Source organism: Lithobates pipiens, unplaced genomic scaffold (genome assembly GCF_037356315.1).
Source record: "Lithobates pipiens isolate NorthernLeopardFrog02 unplaced genomic scaffold, aLitPip1_a1.2 Scaffold_25, whole genome shotgun sequence".
NCBI classification, from domain to species: Eukaryota; Metazoa; Chordata; class Amphibia; order Anura; family Ranidae; genus Lithobates; species Lithobates pipiens.
The window spans coordinates 68,521,022-68,540,722 of NW_027507787.1; the positions used below are offsets into that span (position 1 = coordinate 68,521,022).

The following is a 19,701-nucleotide window of genomic DNA, read 5'->3' on the forward strand; positions in this document are numbered from 1 at the left end:
CAAGTGTCAGGAAAAGGCTTAGTCTTTAAAGTGATTATAAAGGTTCAGTTTTTTTTTTTGTTTTTTTTTATAAAAAACATATCATACTTACCTCCACTGTGCAGCTTGTATTGCACAGAGTGGCCCCCGAACATCCTCTTCTGGGGTCCGTATCAGTGGGAGGAATAGTGTCTCATTGTTGGTGTCAGTGGGAAGAATAGTGCCCCATCATTTGTATCAGTGGGAGGAATAGTGCCCCAGTGTTGGTGTCAGCGGGAGGAATAGTGCCCTAGTGTTGGTGTCAGTGGGAGGAATAGTGCCCCAGTGTTGGTGTCAGCGAGAGGAATAGTGCCCTAGTGTTGGTGTCAGTGAGATGAATAGTGCCCTACCGTTGGTGTCAGTGAGAGGAATAGTGCCCTAGCGTTGGTGTCAGTGAGAGGAATAGTGCCCTAGTGTTGGTGTCAGTGAGAAGAATAGTGCCCTAGCGTTGGTGTCAGTGAGAGGAATAGTGCCCTAGCGTTGGTGTCAGTGAGAGGAATAGTGCCCTAGCGTTGGTGTCAGTGAGAGGAATAGTGCCCTAGTGTTGGTGTCAGTGAGAGGAATAGTGCCCTAGCGTTGGTGTCAGTGAGAGGAATAGTGCCCTAGCGTTGGTGTCAGTGAGAGGAATAGTGCCCTAGTGTTGGTGTCAGTGAGAAGAATAGTGCCCTAGCGTTGGTGTCAGTGAGAGGAATAGTGCCCTAGTGTTGGTGTCAGTGAGAAGAATAGTGCCCCAGTGTTGGTGTCAGTGAAAGGAATAGTGCCACAGTATTCGTATCAGTGAGCGGAATGGTGCTCCATATCTGTGGGAGGAATCTCTCAAGGGCCGGATAAAGGCATGCAAAGGGCCGCATGCAGCCTGCGGGCCACAGTTTGGAGACCACTGATTTAAGAACATTTACTACTTCTGAAGCCGGTGACAACACAGGCACATGCACACTACACTCTGATGGCACGGCATGCCGTCCTTTCAGAGCACTGTGCCGCAGCCGTGGCTCCAATGCACATGCGCGGGAGTGAGGTCATCGCAGCTCAGCCTTTAAAACAGCTGGAGCCCGCAAACCGGGGAGGAAGAATGGGTGAAGACGGAAGCGCTCTGAAGATGGATGGCTTTGTTTTAAGGTAAGTCTTTCATAATGTGCTAGTATGCAATGCATACTAGCACATTATGACATTCATTTGCAGAGGGAAGATTTTTTTTTTTTTTTTTAAACAGACGCTTTAATAAGAGGAAACTCAGCCTGTCCCCACTTTGTCTGGGGACAGACTCCCTTTGAAATTGTTCCGAAAAGCTTGAGGCCGGCTCCAAAGAAACATCGAAAAACTGAACTATTTTTCTTTAATTATTTTTGGAAATCCCCTTAAAAGAATAATTCTATTCTGTATTGAAAGAGTGAAAGCAGAGCTTGTCCTAATACAAGAGAGAGAAAAGAAGTAGTCTAAGAATAATACCCTTGTACAGGAGAACATACTGCTGTGAACGACAACTTCTAACAATCGAATTTCCCAGAGACAGCCATGTACATATTCCGCTGGAAATATCTATATATATGTTTTTTTTTTTTTTTATTTGGTTCCAACCCTATTATTTTCCCATGAATGAATCTTTGTTCTCAGTATGAGTAATCTTCAGTGGCTAACAGTCAGATTTCTCTATTAAACTTGATTGTATTCTTAGTGTAACCAAAGCATCTCACAGGGGGGCAGCCAAGTGAGGGAGATTCGGGCAAACTGTTAGAGGGCACGTCAATGATTGTCTCCCCGCTCCGCTAAAGAACAAAAGAGGTCATTTATGAGTGATCTGGACTGGGATTTAGTACAATTACACAATACAACAAAAGGACGACAAGGGACAGCTCCAAACACAACCGATACAAGAGGGTCAGTAGCATCCAACGCATCAAAAAAAAAACGAAATGGCCCCAATTTGCCGCATTTCAAAACATCAAAACATTCTAATAGAGAAAAAGGACTTGTCCTCAAAGCTGCGTTCAATTATCTGCTTACACAAACTTGTAACCGAGAACACTCCATTTATTTAGGAATCCCCACACCTAGTACAACACGGCCCCATTCACGTCTCAGCGTTCCGTAGCTTGAAGCTCCAACATGCTGGAGGAGAAAAAATAAAATCTATTATTCTCTATTAAGCTCAAAAAAGTTCTGGAACTTTTTTTGTAACTCAAATTGGGCAGATTTGCGCGTTTTTATTCCCATAGAAATAAATGGAAATGCGCCATTTGGGCGTTTGTGTGTGCATTTGTGGGTTTTTTGCACGATTTTCTGCTCGAATGAAAAAAATAAATGTAAAATAAATACACAAATAACTAAAAATCATAATAAATAAATAAGAAATAAAAGGTATTATGTAATAATACATAAATAAATTACCCCTAACCTTTAAAAAAAATATATAATAAATTATTATTAATAATAATAGTAATAATAATACTAATAGAAAAAAAAAAAAACACCCAAAACCGACCATGCACATGCGCGGGAGTGATATCATCACAACTCAGCCATTAAAACAGCTAGAGACCGCAAATCAGAAAGGATGACTGGGTAAAGATGGAAGCACCGTGCAGATGCAAGGCTTCATTTTAAGGTAAGTCTTTCATGATGTGCTAGTATGCGATGCATACTAGCACATTATGACATTGAAAAAACACGACCAAAAAAAAATATATAATAAATGATTATTATTCTTAATAATTTTAATTATTTATTTATTTTGTGTTAGGGTTAAGGTGTTTAGTTATTTATTATTTTGCTAATGTTAGGGGTTAATTATTGCATAGTATTCATTTATTGTATTTTTTATTATTATTTTATGGGTTTTTTGTGTGTATTTATATTGCATTTATTTATTATTATTAGTAGTAGTAGTAATAGTATTAACACCCTAACAAAAATAAATAAATAACCCTATATTTATTTTACATTTATGTAGTAGTAGTAGTAATGATAGTATTATTAACACCATAACAAAAATAAATACATAAATAACCCTATGTTTGTTTGTTTTTTGTATATTTATTTTACATGTATTTATTAATTATTATTATTGATAGTAGTAGTGGTAGTATTAACACCCTAAGAAAAATTTATAAATAAGGAACCCTAACCCTATGGGGTTTTTTTTAATTATTATTTGTATATTTATTATTATATTTATGTATTCATTATTAGTAGTAGTAGTAGAAGTGGTATTACTATTAACACCCTAACAAAAAAAATAACCCTAACCCTATTGTTTTTTTTTTTTTTTTTTGTTTTTTTGTATATTTATTTTACATTTATTTATTCATTATTATTAGTAGCAGTAGTGGTAGTATTATCAACACCCTAACAAAAATTAATAAATAAATAACCCTAACCCCATGTTTTTGGTATATTTATTTTACATTTATGTATTCATTATTATTATTATTAGTAGTAGAAGTGGTATTATTATTATTAACACCCTAACAAAAATAAATAACTAACCTTAACCCTATTTTTTTATTTGTATATTTATTTTACATTCACTTTTACATTCAAACTCTGAGATGTGAATGCGCCCTTATATCACTAGTACTATAACACAGTGCACGCAGACTATCTTTGACAGATGATGCCATTGAACCGCACAAAGAATGTCTGCTTGGTTAGGCTGGCCATACACTAGTAGATTTCATAACAAACTTGACAAATGTCATTCAAAGGTACTTTGAAAATTTGTTTACTTTTAACATTCAACTTTGAAACAAAAGGATTTTACTAAACGAAAACCACATTCAGTGTTAGATATGTATTCATTCCATAAACATTTTCCCATCCCGCTCCTTGAAACTTTTTTATCACTGCAGTCGAAAGGGAATGTTGATTTGATCCCACTAACCATTAGAAAATTTAATGAACATTCTTAAAATTTTTGAACAACTTTCTATTAATGTATGACCAGCTTTACAGTACATTTCCAATGTCCACTAGATGCTTATTTAACCACTTCAGTACAGGGCATTTTCACCCCCTTCCTGCCCAGGCCAATTTTCAGCTTTCCGCGCTGTCAGACTTTGAATGACAATTGTGCGGTCATGTAACGTTGTACCCAAATTACCATTTTTCTCCCCACAAATAGAGCTTTCTTTTGGTGGTATTTGATCACCTCTGCGTTTTTTTTTTTTTGTGCTATAATCACAAAAAGAGCGAAAATTTTGAAAAAAATAAAAATAAACACACTGGGGGTTATTTACGAAAGGCAAATCCACTTTGCACTGCAAGTGCACTTGGAAGTGCAGTCGCTCTAAATCTAAGGGGTAGATCTGAAAGGAGGGGAAGCTCTGCTGATTTTATCATCCAATCATATTCAAGCTAAAATGCTGTTTTTTATTTTCCTTGCATGTCCCCCTCAGATTTACAGTGACTGCACTTCCAAGTGCACAGTGGATTTTCCTTTAGTAAATAACCCCCAATATTATTATTTTTTACTTTTTGTTTTTTACTATAATAAATATCACAATTGTTTTTAAATATTTTTTTCCTCAGTTTAGGCCATATGTATTCTTCTACATATTTTTTTTTTTTTGTTTTACCAAAAAAGTTATAGCGTTTACAAAATAGGGGATAGATTTATGTCATTTTTATTATTATTTTTTTTTACTACTGTGGCATTGCGGCGGACATATCGGATACTTTTGACACTATTTTGGGACCATTGACATTTATAAAGCGATCAGTGCCAAAAAAAAACAAAACAAAAAAGCACCGATTACTGTATAAATGTCACTGCCAGGGAAGGGGTTAACACTAGGGGGTGCTGAAGGGGTTAAATGTGTGTCCTTGGGAGTGATTCTAACTGTTGGGGGAGGGGACTGATGAGAGGAGGAGACATCGGTTCTCCTCTCCCCTGTTTACACACACAGATCCATGTCCCTGCTCTGTGATGAGCAATCGTCGATGCCCAACGGACACCGCCGCCCCCCGCACATCGGGTCCCCAGTGATGTGGTGCTCTCCACGATGCCTGGAAGCCAAGAAAACCCACATAAGGCCCCCCCCCGGAAGGATGAAGCGTTTCTGCAGCCGTCATTTTACAATACAGCAGTAGGCAAGTGGTTAACCGCTTGCCAAATGCCCCCATGCAGATATACTGGGGATGAGTGGGCGCTCTGTGCTGGATCACGTATCTGATACATCATCCATGCTTCGGGGTAGGGGGCACACAAGCTGATTAGGGGGTGCTGGCCAATGATTGATTGCCTCCATCATTCAGGGAATGGAGCTCTGTGTTGTAAACAACACAGATCTCCGAATGCTGACATGTGTTTTTTATTCCCTGCAAAGCAGAGAAAAATACAGCAGGATCACTTAGAAAAAGCACCACATAAAAACACACAGTAAACATTGTTAGGCACACATTTAACTCCTTGTGTCACTTCTAGATGTTATCCCCTTCCCAGCCAGTGTCATTAGTACAGTGACAGTGTATAGTATTAGCACTGATCACTGTATTAGTGCCACTATTGATGTCAGTGTCAGTGTACTCCTCAGCCAGCATCAGCTAGTGTTAGATTGCTCGCAATACTATCATGCCCCGTACACACGATCGGACATTCCGACAACAAAATCCATCGCATTTTATCCGACAGACGTTGGCTCTAACTTGTCTTGCATACACACGGTTGCACAAAGTTGGCGGAAATTACGATCAATCACAAACGCTGTGACGTACAGCACATACGACGGGACTATAAAGAGGAAGTTCAATAGCCAGTAGCCAATAGCTTCCATCTCGTAATTTGTTCTGAGCACACGTGGCACTTTGTGCGTCGGAATTGTCTACACACGATCTGAATTTACGCAATCTGACTTTGTTGTCGGATGAGTGGAGAAACATCCACGAAAACACGTCGAGCTATATTTGATGCTACAGTTATACCGATTACTCCTCGATGACGCGATTACAGATACAGTTACTGGGTATGCTGCCCTTGGCACTTGCAGGCCATATTGCTGCTTTATATATTACTACTCTGACTATTAAGTATTCATTATGATTATGTTTTCATTTGTATATACTTTTGTATCCATCATGCCTATACCTTGTGCTAATTATATATTATATATATAAATCATCTTTCTACTATGCTTGTTAAGAATAAAATATTTTTTACTCTTACCTCTGCATTTCAACTGCTTCATCTAAAGTCCCAATTTCCTTTTACCCTTATACACACGGTCGGACATTCCGACAACAAAATCCATCGGATTTTGTCCGAAACTGATGTTGCATACACGCAGTCGGACAAAGTTGTCGGAAAATCCGATCGTACGTAACGTGATGACGTTATTTCGTTACGACGGGACTACGTTCAAGCTAGTAGCCAATAGCTTTGGTCTAGGAATTTGATATGAGCATATCCAGCTCTCAAACTTTGTTGGTCGGACATTCCGACGGAAAAAGTCAGATGAAGCCCACACACGGTCGGATTATCCGACAACGCGGTCCGATCGGACATTTTCCGTCGGAATGTCCGACCGTGTGTACAAGGGCTATAAATGTACTAGTTCTGGTAACCTGGGGCTCTTTTAAAAAAAAAAAAATAATCCCTTTTGCAGGGATTTTCTAGCACTTCCTGTTTGGCTATGGCACAGGAAGTGAAGGTAAATCTCCGCAATGGGACACAGATGGTGGGGAAAAAATAAATAATTTTTTTTCTATATATATATATATATATATATATATATATATATATATATATATATATATATATATATATATATATATATATATATATATATATATGACAGGGGTTATAACCCTACCTTGCTCTATCCAAAATCAAAGGAAAAATTTTCACTATAGTTCTACTTGAATCAAAACGCCAACACACTTCGGGGGTCAGAAACCACTTTATCTGTGCTGGAGAATGAAAGAACATGAAATTCCATGAAAGTAAAAAAAATAAAAATAAAATGTATACAACCTAAAATAAAATTTAAAGAATCAAATCATATATACTTGTACGTTATCTATACTATATCGTTAATTTAAATATAAAACATACAAAGCCTTGGTCTAACATTGCGTTTTACAGACGACAGATCACTATGCTGACCTACTCTGGCTCGTCTCTCTCCCATTGCTCATCCTTTAGCTGAAAACAAGCCAAGAGGGACAGAGAACCAAATGACCACGAGGACAAGCGAGAATCCCCGTATGATGAGATTACTCCCTAAAGTAAACGTGTATGGACTCAGGAGATCTCAATCACAATTACAGCCATTTGTCACAGCTAAACCCTGGCATACATTACACAACACCAGCCCCAAGTTAATTGTTTTTACTCCACATCATACTAGTACTAGTTAGAGACAGGCATCAGCAACACTGCTAAATAGCTATAGCAACTAATCCACAATAATTACCAGCTTTACCGTCATGATTTTTTTTAAACAGCTAATAACTGTCACTGGCCTATTGGGTATTGAACGAGTGATAAAGAATGAAAGAATAATCTGCTAGAAAGTAGTAACACCAAAGCTAAATGAATCATAGGTTTCTTTGGAGGGGCGCGATGCTGCCCACCGTGCATGATTCATGGATGTTCCGAAATGTTAAAGTGTAACTACAGCTTCTGGGCAAGGACGTACCTAGAATCACAAATGAAATGCCAATGTCATAAGATACATTTATTCTCCCTTCCCAGTCTGCTTTCTGTTTTAGCCCTCTAGATTAGCCTTTTTCACCCATGGTGCCTTCAGGTTTCTTTGGGGGTGCCATGGCAAAATGCCAAAAAATTGCCCAAAAATTGTATAAAAGTCGGCGTGTGGATGAAATCTGCCTTTTAGTTACACTAAAGCCCCATACACACTATTAGATTTTCTGCCGATTTTTGTCTTCAGATTTACCAAAACCATGTAGTGCAAGGGCCTGCCTGATTGCATACAAATTGAAACTCTTCAAGTGGTTGTAAAACCTTTAAAAAAAATCCCCTCCCCACCAAAAAAAAAAAAACCTGCGAGCTAGTATGCATCCTTGTTCACCACTCCTGCAGCCGACATCTCTCCGGGGGGTTTAATTCTGGGTATCGCGGCTCAGGCGCTGTGACTGGCCAGAGTCGCGATGACGCAATTCCCACGCATGCGTGCAGAAGCTGCCGGTAACGACAGTGCATCTGAAGCAGTACAACTGCCATTGCTTCAGTTTGCTTAAGTGTGCATGTGCCGATGACGTTGGCACGTGCAAATACAAGGATATCTACTAAACCGTGCAGGTTTCGGAGATATACAGTGTAGCTACAGGTAAGCCTAATTATAGGTGTGCCTGTAGTAAAAAGTGCTTGTAAAGGGTTTACAACCACTTTAAGGTTTGACCTCATATTATATGGTTTTGATAAATCTGAAGACAAAAATTTGCAGAAAATCTAATAGCGTGCATGGGGCTTTAGTCACAGGTTTTCATTGTGTCCCATTACAACCTTCTTTTTTTAACAATCAGTGTAAAAATAAAAAATTAAAAAGGTAAAAGAAATTTAAAAAAATTTAAACACGCCCCGTCCCGACGAGTTTGCATGCAGAAGCGAACGCATACTTGAGTAGCGCCTGCATGTGAAAACGGTGTTCAAACCACACATGTGAGGTATCACCCGCGATCATTAGAGTGGGAGCAATAATTCTAGTCCTATACCTTCTCTATAACGCAAAACATGCAAATTAAAGACTTTTTTAAACGTCGCCTATGGAGATTTTTAAACGTTTGTCGTCATTCCACGAGCGGGCTCAATATTGAAGCGTGACATGTTGGGTATGAATTTACTCAGCGTAACATTATCTTTCACAATATAAAAAAATTGGACTAACTTTACTGCTGTCTTATTTTTTAATTCAAATAAGTGTATTTTTTCCAAAAAAAAGTACGCTTGTGAGCCTGCTGCACAAATACGGTGTGACGGAAAGTATTGCAAGGACCGCCGTTTTATTCTCTAGGGTGTTAGAAAAAATATATAATGTTTGGGGGGTTCCAAGTAATTTTCTAGCAAGAAAAAAATGTTTTTAACTTGTAAACAACAAATCTCAGAAAGAGGCTCGGTCCTTAAGTGGTTAAAAGCTATCCTTTTATGTTCCCATAATCAGTCCCAGTTTTATAAAAAGATAAAGCCAGCAATTAACTTCAGAAGGTAAATTACCAGCCAGCTGAAGAGCAGGTTTAGACCAGCCATACAAGGAGCAAATTTCTTTCCTGCAACCATGGGTAGCCGTCCTCGCCGGGAAAAGACAGTGATTATTGCTCATGGCTGTAACAGCCACTAGCCATAATCGCGAGCGGAACATACAGGCGGGTTGTACTCAAGTTAACAATCTATCAGACTGTCCATTAATGGCTCAAATCTTGGGCAGTTCCTGCTGAACCAGCCAAGATTCGAACCGCTGATGGCTGGCCTTTGACACATTTGCTAACTTGTTTTTGTAAATTATATATATATATATATATATATATATATATATATATATATATATATATATATATATATATATATATACACACACACACACACACACACACACACACACACACACACACACATACATACACATCAGGACCATCATTGTTAGAAGAGGCATGGGCATACCAGATCTTCAATGCATGCTTTTTCCAGGTAAATGAAGAGGGTATAGGGGTGACAACCTTGGCACACACATCTTCAAAAGAAAAAGTAAGCAATGGCTGTTCCCCTATTTATCTCTTGATTTTAAAAAGCAATATATATTATGCTAAAGTCATCAATGTATGCTTGGTTGGCAGTAATCTGGGCATTTACACTATCCACTGCAGGCAGATTTCACTCAGCTACTCACAAGCTTTCTGTATGTGAGAGACTTCGAAGAGTCCACAGTGAACTAATCCACTCCCATAGAAACTCTCACTGTAAAGAAAATGTTGCCAATCTCTAGGAAAAGGTGTCTAATATCTCCAAAAAATGTGTCTAATATCCCCCGAACAGAAGTAGGTTGGAATCGGTAAGACATTTTTTCAACGCTTGCAACATATGTAGCAGAGTTGAAAAAGGAGAATCATTCAGTCAAATGCTTTTTACATGGACATTTGGGCTTTTTTTCACTTATATTGATTTCAAAGCAGCAGCTCCCTTGTCCTGCATATGGGTAGCAGTTATTCCATCAAATATATATTGACAGCAAATGATTAATTTGCAGTAAGTCTTTATTATGGCCATGCTCATTAGTCATGTTGGATGGTTTAGTGCAGCACACACATTGATTATACCACATGATACATACATACACAGAGCGACATGTCTCTGGAGATTGCATTGCAATGTTTCCAATAGTGCCTATGTCATATTATATATTTATGAAGTATGAGATACACTTGGTAGACATGTGTGCAAGATTACCTTGAGACTACTTTTAGTAATGCAGCTCTGTAATCAATATTACATAACTAAATACAGTGATTTTGTAAGTTTGGAGGAAGAAAAATGCTGACTATGACCCTAAGAACACCATCCCTACAGTCAAGCACTGAGGTGGAAACATTATGCTTTGGGGCCGTTTCTCTGCTAAAGGTACAGGTCGACTTTGCCGCATTAAGGAGCCAATGGATGGGGCCATGTATTGTGAAATCTTGGATGAAAACCTTCTTCCCTCAGCCAGAACACTGAAGATGGGTCATGGATGGATCTTCCAGCATGACAATGACCCAAAACATACAAAACATACCAGCCAGGCAACAAAGGAGAGGCTCCAGAAGAAGCACATTAAGGTCATGGAGTGGCCTAGCCATAGAAAATGTATGAAGGGAGCTGAAACTTCCAGTTGCGAAGAGACAACCAAGAAACCATAATAGTGCATACACACGACTGGACTTTCCAGCAGACTAGGTCTGACGGTCTTCCCGACGGACTTTTGGCAGAGTTCCTACTGACTTTCCAAACGAACGGACTAAGTCCGTTCGAAAGTCTATTGAACGTGATGATGTAAATGGGTCTAAACAAGGAAGTTCAATAGCCAGTAGCCAATAGCTCGCCCTTGCGTCGTATTTGGTCCGTCGGACTAGCACACAGACGAACAGTTTTCCCGATTTTTAGTCCTTTGGAATTGAGTCCGTCGGATAGATTTGAAACGTGTTCTATTTCTCGGTCCGTCTGATTTTTTTTCCCCGAAAAACGATAGGACTAGCCCACACACGATCGGATTGTCCGATAGACTGATCCCGTCAGACCTAGTCTGCCGGATAGTCCAGTCGTGTGTATGCGGCATTAGGGTTTAGAGAAGATCTGTAAAGAAGAGTGGACCAAAATCCCTCCTGAGATGTGTGCAAACCTGGTAACCAACTATAAGAAACATCTTACCTTTGTGCTTGTCAAAAAGGGTTTCTCCACCAACTACTAAGTCCTGTTTTGCTTGGGGATCAAATACTTATTTTACTCACTGAACTGCAACTCAATTTATAACATTTGTATAGTTTTTTTATTTTTTTTTCTGTATTTTTGGTTGATATTCTGTCTCTATCATTTAAAGCGGGAGTCCACCGGGACTCCGCGTTTTTTTTTTTTTTTTTTAAAAGCCAGCAGCTACAAATACTGCAGCTGCTGACTTTTAAAATAGTGACACTTACCTGTCCAGCGCGCCCACGATGTTGGCACCCGAAGCCGATCTCTAGATCGTCTGTAAGGTGCTGCCGCCGCCATCTTGGGTATGGGAATCAGGAAATGGAGCCTTTCGGCTTAATTTCCCGGTTCCCTACTGCGCATGCGCGAATCGCGCTGCGCAATAAGGACGGTCCCCGCTGCCTCTGGGATCTGTGTGTTTCCCAGCAGGCAGCGGGGCACTTGCGGAAAGGGGCGGGCACTTGCGGAAAGGGGCGTAATCTACGCCCCTTTCCGCAGAGCGCTATCCCGGAAGTGGGTGCAGAATACCTGTACTGTACAGGTATCTGCACCCCCTCCCCCCTGAAAGGTGCCAATTGTGGCGCCGGAGGGGGGGAGGGTTCCGATGAGCAGAGGTCCACTTTAGGGTGGACCTCCGCTTTAAAATACACCTATGATAAAAAATTATAGACCCTTCATTTGTTTGTAAGTGGGCAAAATTACAAAATCTGCAGGGGATCAAATATTTATTTTCCCCACTGTATATATTTTTTAATGCTAGCAGTGCAAATACCTACTAGTACAAGCTTCCTGCAGTTTCTACATAGCAGGGCTGGAACACGAGAGAAAGAAACAGCACAAAGAGCCAATCAGTTCATGTGCTGACAAGAAGCTTACTGATAGGAGGAAAAGCAGAGTGACAAAGATGAGCTCATCACTCTGCTGCTTCTCCTTTTACCATTCAGTCACAGGCTCCAGAACAACTTGGGCTCACAGGAAATGGGTACAATTATGCTGGCCATCATACTGAGATCATCTAGTGGCATAAAACAGTACTGCGGGGGAAATCTCAGAATATTGCAGAAAAAGCAGGTTTTGCTGTTTTATATTTTATTAGGAAATTCATATTTTTTTTTTTTACATTTTGGCTGGAGTTCCGCTCTATAACTTGCTGAACATATTTAATGCAATTTACTCACTATACATTACCTATACTGGGATACGTTTTTCCAGAAACAAGCTTATCTATAAAGGCAAAAAGGTGCTACGCAAAGCATAGCAACCTGACATCTAATTGTTCAGTTATTTGACTTCAACAAACAAAAATATGATTCCCTGCTGCACATCAATGGACCAAGAACTGTTTAATTATCTATAGCAATTTTTTTGGGGCACCAATTTGAAAAAACAATTACAGAACGTGAAGTATATACACCTGCTTATCTAATTTGCTTGGAGCCCAAAAGTACCAGAAAGTCATTGGTCAATGATTTGCATTGAGAGACGTTGCAGACGTTTCCGTCCGCTTATGAAAATGCTGCAGGATGAACTCTAGCAGAATCCCTGAGAGTTCCGCAGACAGTCAGTAAATAATAATAATAGTAGGGATCCCAAGCATTCACGTGGGAGCTGGTGCTTATTTCCATCTTATGCAAAGCGATCTTTCTCCTTCCAGAAAGAAGATTTTGTTTTTGACAGCAGATATTGCATAAAGCGAGTGTCAGGTACGCCAACATGCAAAAGATTTGGTAAGTAAAGAGGACTGCCAGTCCTATGCCCACCCCTAAAGTCATCAGAACAGCCGGGTGTGGTTGGGTATATAGGGATCTCTTAGTAAAATGACTCTTAAAGGGCGCCTTGCTTTGCTAATCTATTGTTTTTTGTTTTTTTTAAAGCATTTGCATTTTTTTAAGCATCATCCCTTCCTTGAAACCAATAACTTATTTTACAAATAATTAGGTTAATGTTTCTTCCAAATGGGGCTGTACACATGGCAGTTTGATGGTGCTCTCCATCAAACTCGCTGTAACGGCAAGCCACGCTCCTGGCTTATGGTTGAATCCCTAAAAATTGCTGTAAAAAAAATAAAAAAACAGAAAAAATTTAATAAAAAAAAATAAAAAAAGCTGCTGCCACGCATTGTAGGTGACGGTACAAAGGGGCCGCCCACAACCTGGGAGCGTTAGGGAGAAGAGGACAGTGCAGAAGTTGGCCAGCAAGATGAGTACAGTAAGTAATACGGCCTCTTCCAATACACCTAAAAATAAATTTATAATAATAATAATAATTTAACCCTTGCAATGCAGGGGAGCCCTACTGCTGTTTGTTTGTTTTTTTAATCCCTCTATTCAGCTAGAAGGGCTAATGCACACGGCCACAAAATTAACTTTTTTTTTTTTTTTTTTAATAGAACTTTCCTTTCTACGGTCCATAGTTATAATATCTTCCACAGGTAAAGAAACACAATGCGTAAAGATCAGTAAACTTGTGCTGCATGCAGATTTGTCATCTGCATAGATGATCAGTGATTTCATTACGGCCATAAGCATGTACCCTTAAATTGTACAAAAGTTAAAAAAAAAAAAGTTGATTATCACAACCTATTTTTTATTTACTATTTGTTGATTTACTATTTTTTACAAATCTACTTAGAATTACCAAAAATAGAGCTTAATAAATTAAACTAGAATGATCTGCAATGAAGACATACAGTATACACAAAGGAGCCTATAAATCTGCAGTTAGTATGGTTGAAAAGTCCATCCAGTTTAACCTACAGACAAAAAATAAATAAGTAAAAATAAATAAATGAAATAAAAAATACACAATCCTATACCCACAGTCGATCCAGATGGTATGTTTAATGTTCTATCAGAAAACATTAAAAAAAAAACAATTGAATAGGCAATATAATTATGTGATGAAATAAAACAGAATACATTTATACTGAATGATATATGGAACCTAACTCAGAGCAAACAATGCAACTGTATCTGCAGGCTGAACACAAAACAGAGAAGTGATCAGTAGTCACCCACAGCAACCGGTTTACTCATCAACTATTTGTAGCAATAAGAATTACCAGCCTGAGTAGTTACTATGGGTTACCGCCACTCAACTCATTAAACAAGCTATCCGATTGGCAGCCATTAGGACTTCAGCGAACGCACAGCTATGTTGTGACAATACCCCACGAGCACAGAGACGCTTGTCGAGCCGGAGGGATAGGCAGGCCTGACAAACGCCAACATAACCACAGTGGGATCCTGATCGTCTCTGCTTTCCACATGACCAGTCAGTGCAGAGCACTGCAGGAACCAGCAATGTGAAGGGCAAATGGCATAATTAGTTCAATTACTGTTTTCCCACCACATAGCAACTTTATTCATTCAGACATACAAAATGAACTCTAATTAGATGCACCCAGGAGTTTGTAAATCAGGGAAAACTGGCTCATACCGAGAAACAATTCTTACTGCACTTCTTCCAGGGCAACCATTCTTTCCCTGTTGCTGAGCAATCAATCAAAAATCTTGAACCAAAATAAGTATATAAAATGTATATACACACATACACACACACACACACACACACAATAAATAAATATATAAAATATATATATATATATATATATATATATATATATATATAAACAGTTGTATTCGACTCTCTGCGATTCTTTGGGCCAACAACTCTCTTGGCCCCATGACTGATACCTTTGAAAGCCCTTTCCATAGAACTTTCTTGGTGACTCTTTTACAAGGTAGGTCACCAGGTCTTACCTCCACCCTTTCCAACTACTCAGCTTGGGACTGGTATGCAAAATATAACGTGTGCATAGCCAAATAGTGCATATACTAGGGCCAATATACAGGAGATAACAAAACATGCTGGTAGCTTGGCCCTGAGTGTGGAAGGAAACTGGAGCACTCAAAGAAAACCCAAGAGAACACAGGGGGGACAAGCAAACTCCCATGTAAATGGTGCCTTGTATTGTTATGCGTTAGGTTGCCATGTCTTTCCTCAACTCTCCCCTCCATTGCTCAACTTGGGCCTGGTGTGCAGAATATCCTAAAACATGCAGAGCCAAGTAGTACACATATACTACGGCCAATGTAGACATAAGTGAAATAAATTACATGCAGTCTCCGGGTTACAAACAAGATAGGTTCTGTGCCCCTGTTCAGAAGATTTCATCTCACTTTCTGTGATAAAGTTACAGTGGAGACACCTTTTTCCCATAATAATGCCCCATACACACTATCGGTTTTTATGCCGAGTTTTTACTTCAGATTTACCAAACCCATATAATATGAGGTCAAACCTTATGAGTTTCAATTTGTATGCAATCAGGCAGGCCCTTGCACTACATGGTTTTGGTAAATCTGAAGGAAAAAAAATCAGCAGAAAATCGGATAGTGTGTATGGGGCTTTACTCTTACAGGAGTGAATTTCCCTTCCTAGGGGTAGATTTCTTCTCACTTCCTTTTGTCTCTCTCTGTAAGTATGAGTCGGATGTCCTGAATTGTGGAAGGAAACCCACGTAAACACATGGAGAACATGCAAAATCCATACACATACTGCCCTGTCTTGGAGAATTTTTAAGAAGTAGGCTGCCAGGTCTTTTACTGACCATCCCCAACTGCTCGGCTTGGGAATGGCATGCAGAATGTGATTAATACATGCATAGTGGCAGTACCAAGGGCGAGTATAGATAGGAGTCAATTAACCTACCAGCATGTCTTTAGAATGTCAAACGAAACCCACACAAACACAGAGAACATGCAAACTCCATGCAGCATTTTCCTCAACCCTCCCAAGTTTCTCAGTCCTAAAAATCCTCTTTTTCCTATTCAGCTTATGAATGCGATGCAGAATGCAATAACTTGTGTACATAGAGACACACACACACACATCAATTAAAAAAGAGAAGTCAGTTATTAAACTTTGAGTGTATTTGCTAACACAAGGAGAACATGCATGAAGACGATTCCTTGAATTGTTTGAATCTCAGGCAGGCACTAAGTGCTGCAAGGCTAAAATGCAAACAACAAAACCACCATGCTGCCCAACCCAACACATATAAGCAACATTAACTCCTTCAATGAGTTTGAAAAGACTTGTGCTCTGCTGACTACAGTCACACATGTAAATGAAGCTTATCTGTCACCCAAACCATTCCCTGAGCCCTGATGGGAGAAAGCCAGACTCTTCCAAACTTCAGCCCCATCAATGGCCTTGTTTACACAACACATACTCTGCTATTGTGGATGTTTTTAGTTCACCAGAAGACAACCTTGTTTATTTCTAGGCATGATCCCTGTAACCATGAAGAGACAACAGACAATAGAAACAAACAAACTAGCAAGTGATGTCTATGATGAGCTCTTTAATCCTCTGTGTACACTTGAGCTAGAATGGGCTCACTGCAGCCAAGCATCTGACTCCTGGAGGTCCTCGAGGTATGCTATGTTATGTGTAGATCCATAGAAGGAGTACAAGGGCTCATCTCATACAGCAAAGGGCAATCTGCAACAACCCAAACTGACCAGCAATCCTGTAGAGACGTCTAAAGAAGATGAAGGGTGAAATAGGTTACTGCACATGCAACCTTGTCATGCATGACAGATAAAATAAGAGTGATTGACATCTGGTTTGGACTAAGCTGGGTAGATTCTACTCCATGGATGTAGTGGTAAATCCATAGAAACTGAACCCAGATATCTCCTCATCTCCTAATTTGAGGCCAGTAGAAAGGTAAACCAGATACTCCTTCAGCTCTTAACTTCAGATCATGAGGAAGGCACCCCAGATTCTCCATCACCACCTAACTTCAGATGACAAGGTACCCCAGATTGTCCATCACCTCCTAACCAGATAATGAGGAATGCACCCCGGATACTCCATCACCTCCTAATCAGATCACGAGGAAGGTACCCTAGATACTCCATCACCCCTAGCTTCAGATCACGAGGAAGGTACCCCGGATACTCCATCACCCCCTAACTTCAGATGAGGAAGGTACTCCATCACCTCCTAAACAGATAATGAGAAAGGTAACACAGACTCTCCATCACCACTTAACTTTAGACCATGAGGAAGGTAACCCAGATACTCTAGCAGCTCCTAATTCCAGATAAAGAGAAAGTTATCCCAGATACTTCATCACCTCCTAACTAAACATCATGTGAAAGGTACCCCGATGTTTCCATTATCTCCTAATTTCAGATAACAATAAAGGTAACCCAGATACTCCATCACCTCCTAATTTCAGATCACGAGGAAGGTAGCCCAGATTATCCATTATCATCTCCTAATTTCAGATTAGGAAAAAGATACCCCAGATACTCCATCACCTCCTAACCAGGTCATGAAGAAGGTACCCTGGATACTCCAAATTACTTGTGACCTCGGATCATAAAAAAAACAAAGAGATGTAACCCATATTCTCCATCACATCCTAACTTTAGATCATGAGTAAGGTACCCCAGATACTCCACATCCTATAGCTTCAGATCATGGGAAAGGTACTCCAGATACTCCACCTCCTAACATAAGATCAGTAGAGGTGTACCCCAGATACTCCATAACCTCCTAATATCAGATCTGTAGAGGTGTACCCCAGATACTCCATCACCTCCTAATATGAGATCAGTAGAGGTGTACCCCAGATACTCCATCACCTCCTAATATCAGATCAGTAGAGGTGTACCCCAGATACTCCATCACCTCCTAATATGAGATCAGTAGAGGTGTACCCCAGATACTCCATCACCTCCTAATATCAGATCAGTAGAGGTGTACCCCAGATACTCCATCACCTCCTAATATCAGATCAGTAGAGGTGTACCCAAGATACTCCATCACCTCCTATAACTTCAGCTCACAAGTTCTGCTTGTGGGGTGTGCGCCTCCAGTCCTTTACCTGCTACAGAGGATCCCGAGTCGGAGGCGACCAGCAGAAGAAGGATGGTGATGATCAGAGTTCTGGGTATCCGTACGGCAGTCATGGTGCCCCGGGCACACTCCGCTATCACCTTGCAGCAATCAGCCGCTCTTCCAGGGTACAAGAGACAAGGATCGGAGCCCTGTGCCCCCCTCCTCGGCTTCTAATCGCCTGCCACAGCTTGGCTACACGGTGCCAGGCGCTGTGGTGCACAGTCCGGGAGCAGCAAGTCGTCCGCTACTTTACACTCTCCACATCCACTTCCCACGACTTTCCCCGACACGGAGCATGTGAGATCCCGAGAGAGCAGAGAGGCGCCTAGCGGTGTCCGAGCATCCTCCCCCTGCCCCGTCTACTGCAACAATGCCAAGGTGTCCCGAAAGCGCCAGCACTGGCAGCGGAGAGCCAGCAGGGGGGACATCTGACTCTCTACAAGGGAAGAGACCGGCCACAGGCGGGGCTGAGGTACGGGAGGGGAGGGGCCGAGGCACGGGAGACGCAGCCTGATAGGCTCTTCTAGCCGACACACCCCTCCCAGAGGCAGCCCGGGGAGTCAGAGCGTAGCTCAGTAGAGGAGATCACAAACAGTGTGCATGTGCTCGGCTATAGAGAGGATGTGATGGATCGGCTCATCATACACTCTATATACCTGACTTCATCACACTGATACTCCCCGAGGAGGACACCAGTCCTGGAGGGAGAGAGATGAACCTACCTACACAACACAGGGCAACCTGTGCTGGGACCTAGTGCCACCGCTGATCCTCACTCACTCACCTTATTACCTGCTGCTGGGACATGTAGTGCCACATCTCATCATTACTATTCTTCGTTTTTGGGCCATGTAGTGCAGCTTCTGTTTCCATACTTGCTGGGACATGTAGTACCACTCCTGTTCACTCGGACTTTTTTCTAGTTAATGCCACATCTGATATTTTTTGGTGCGGTTTCTTTCAGGAACATATAATGCCACATCTGGCCATCAATCATCCCCTTCCATATGTAATGCCATGTCTGACCACCATCCCCTTCCATATGTAATGCCACCGCTGACCACCTTCCCCTTCCACATGTAATGCCATGTCTGACCACCATCCCCTTCCACATGTAATGCCACTTGGGATGAGCCGAACACCCACCGGTTCAGTTCGCACCAGAACCTTCGAACGGACCAAAAATTCGCACGAACTTTAGAACCCCATTGAAGTCTATGGGACTCGAACATTCAAAATCAAAAGTGCTAATTTTAAAGGCTAATATGCAAGATATGCAACAGTCAACACCAGCAATAAGGGGTATCGTCAGGTGTATACTATGCTGGAGGCACACAACACCCACTTTAATTCCTGCAGATGCCTGTATTAGA

General features: G+C 40.7%; 1 protein-coding gene across 3 annotated transcripts in view; it reads right to left on the reverse strand.

The window, feature by feature from the left end:
• Window positions 1–18,785, reverse strand: part of UNC5B (unc-5 netrin receptor B) — a 253,877-nt gene extending 235,092 nt beyond the window's left edge. For all 3 annotated transcript variants that reach the window (XM_077454580.1, XM_077454581.1, XM_077454579.1), the window contains exon 1: window positions 18,315–18,785. In XM_077454580.1, coding sequence (XP_077310706.1) covers window positions 18,315–18,399 — 85 coding nt within the window. In that variant the 5' untranslated portion in view covers window positions 18,400–18,785. The remainder of the gene's footprint in view (window positions 1–18,314) is intronic.
• Window positions 18,786–19,701: the final 916 nt, after the last annotated feature.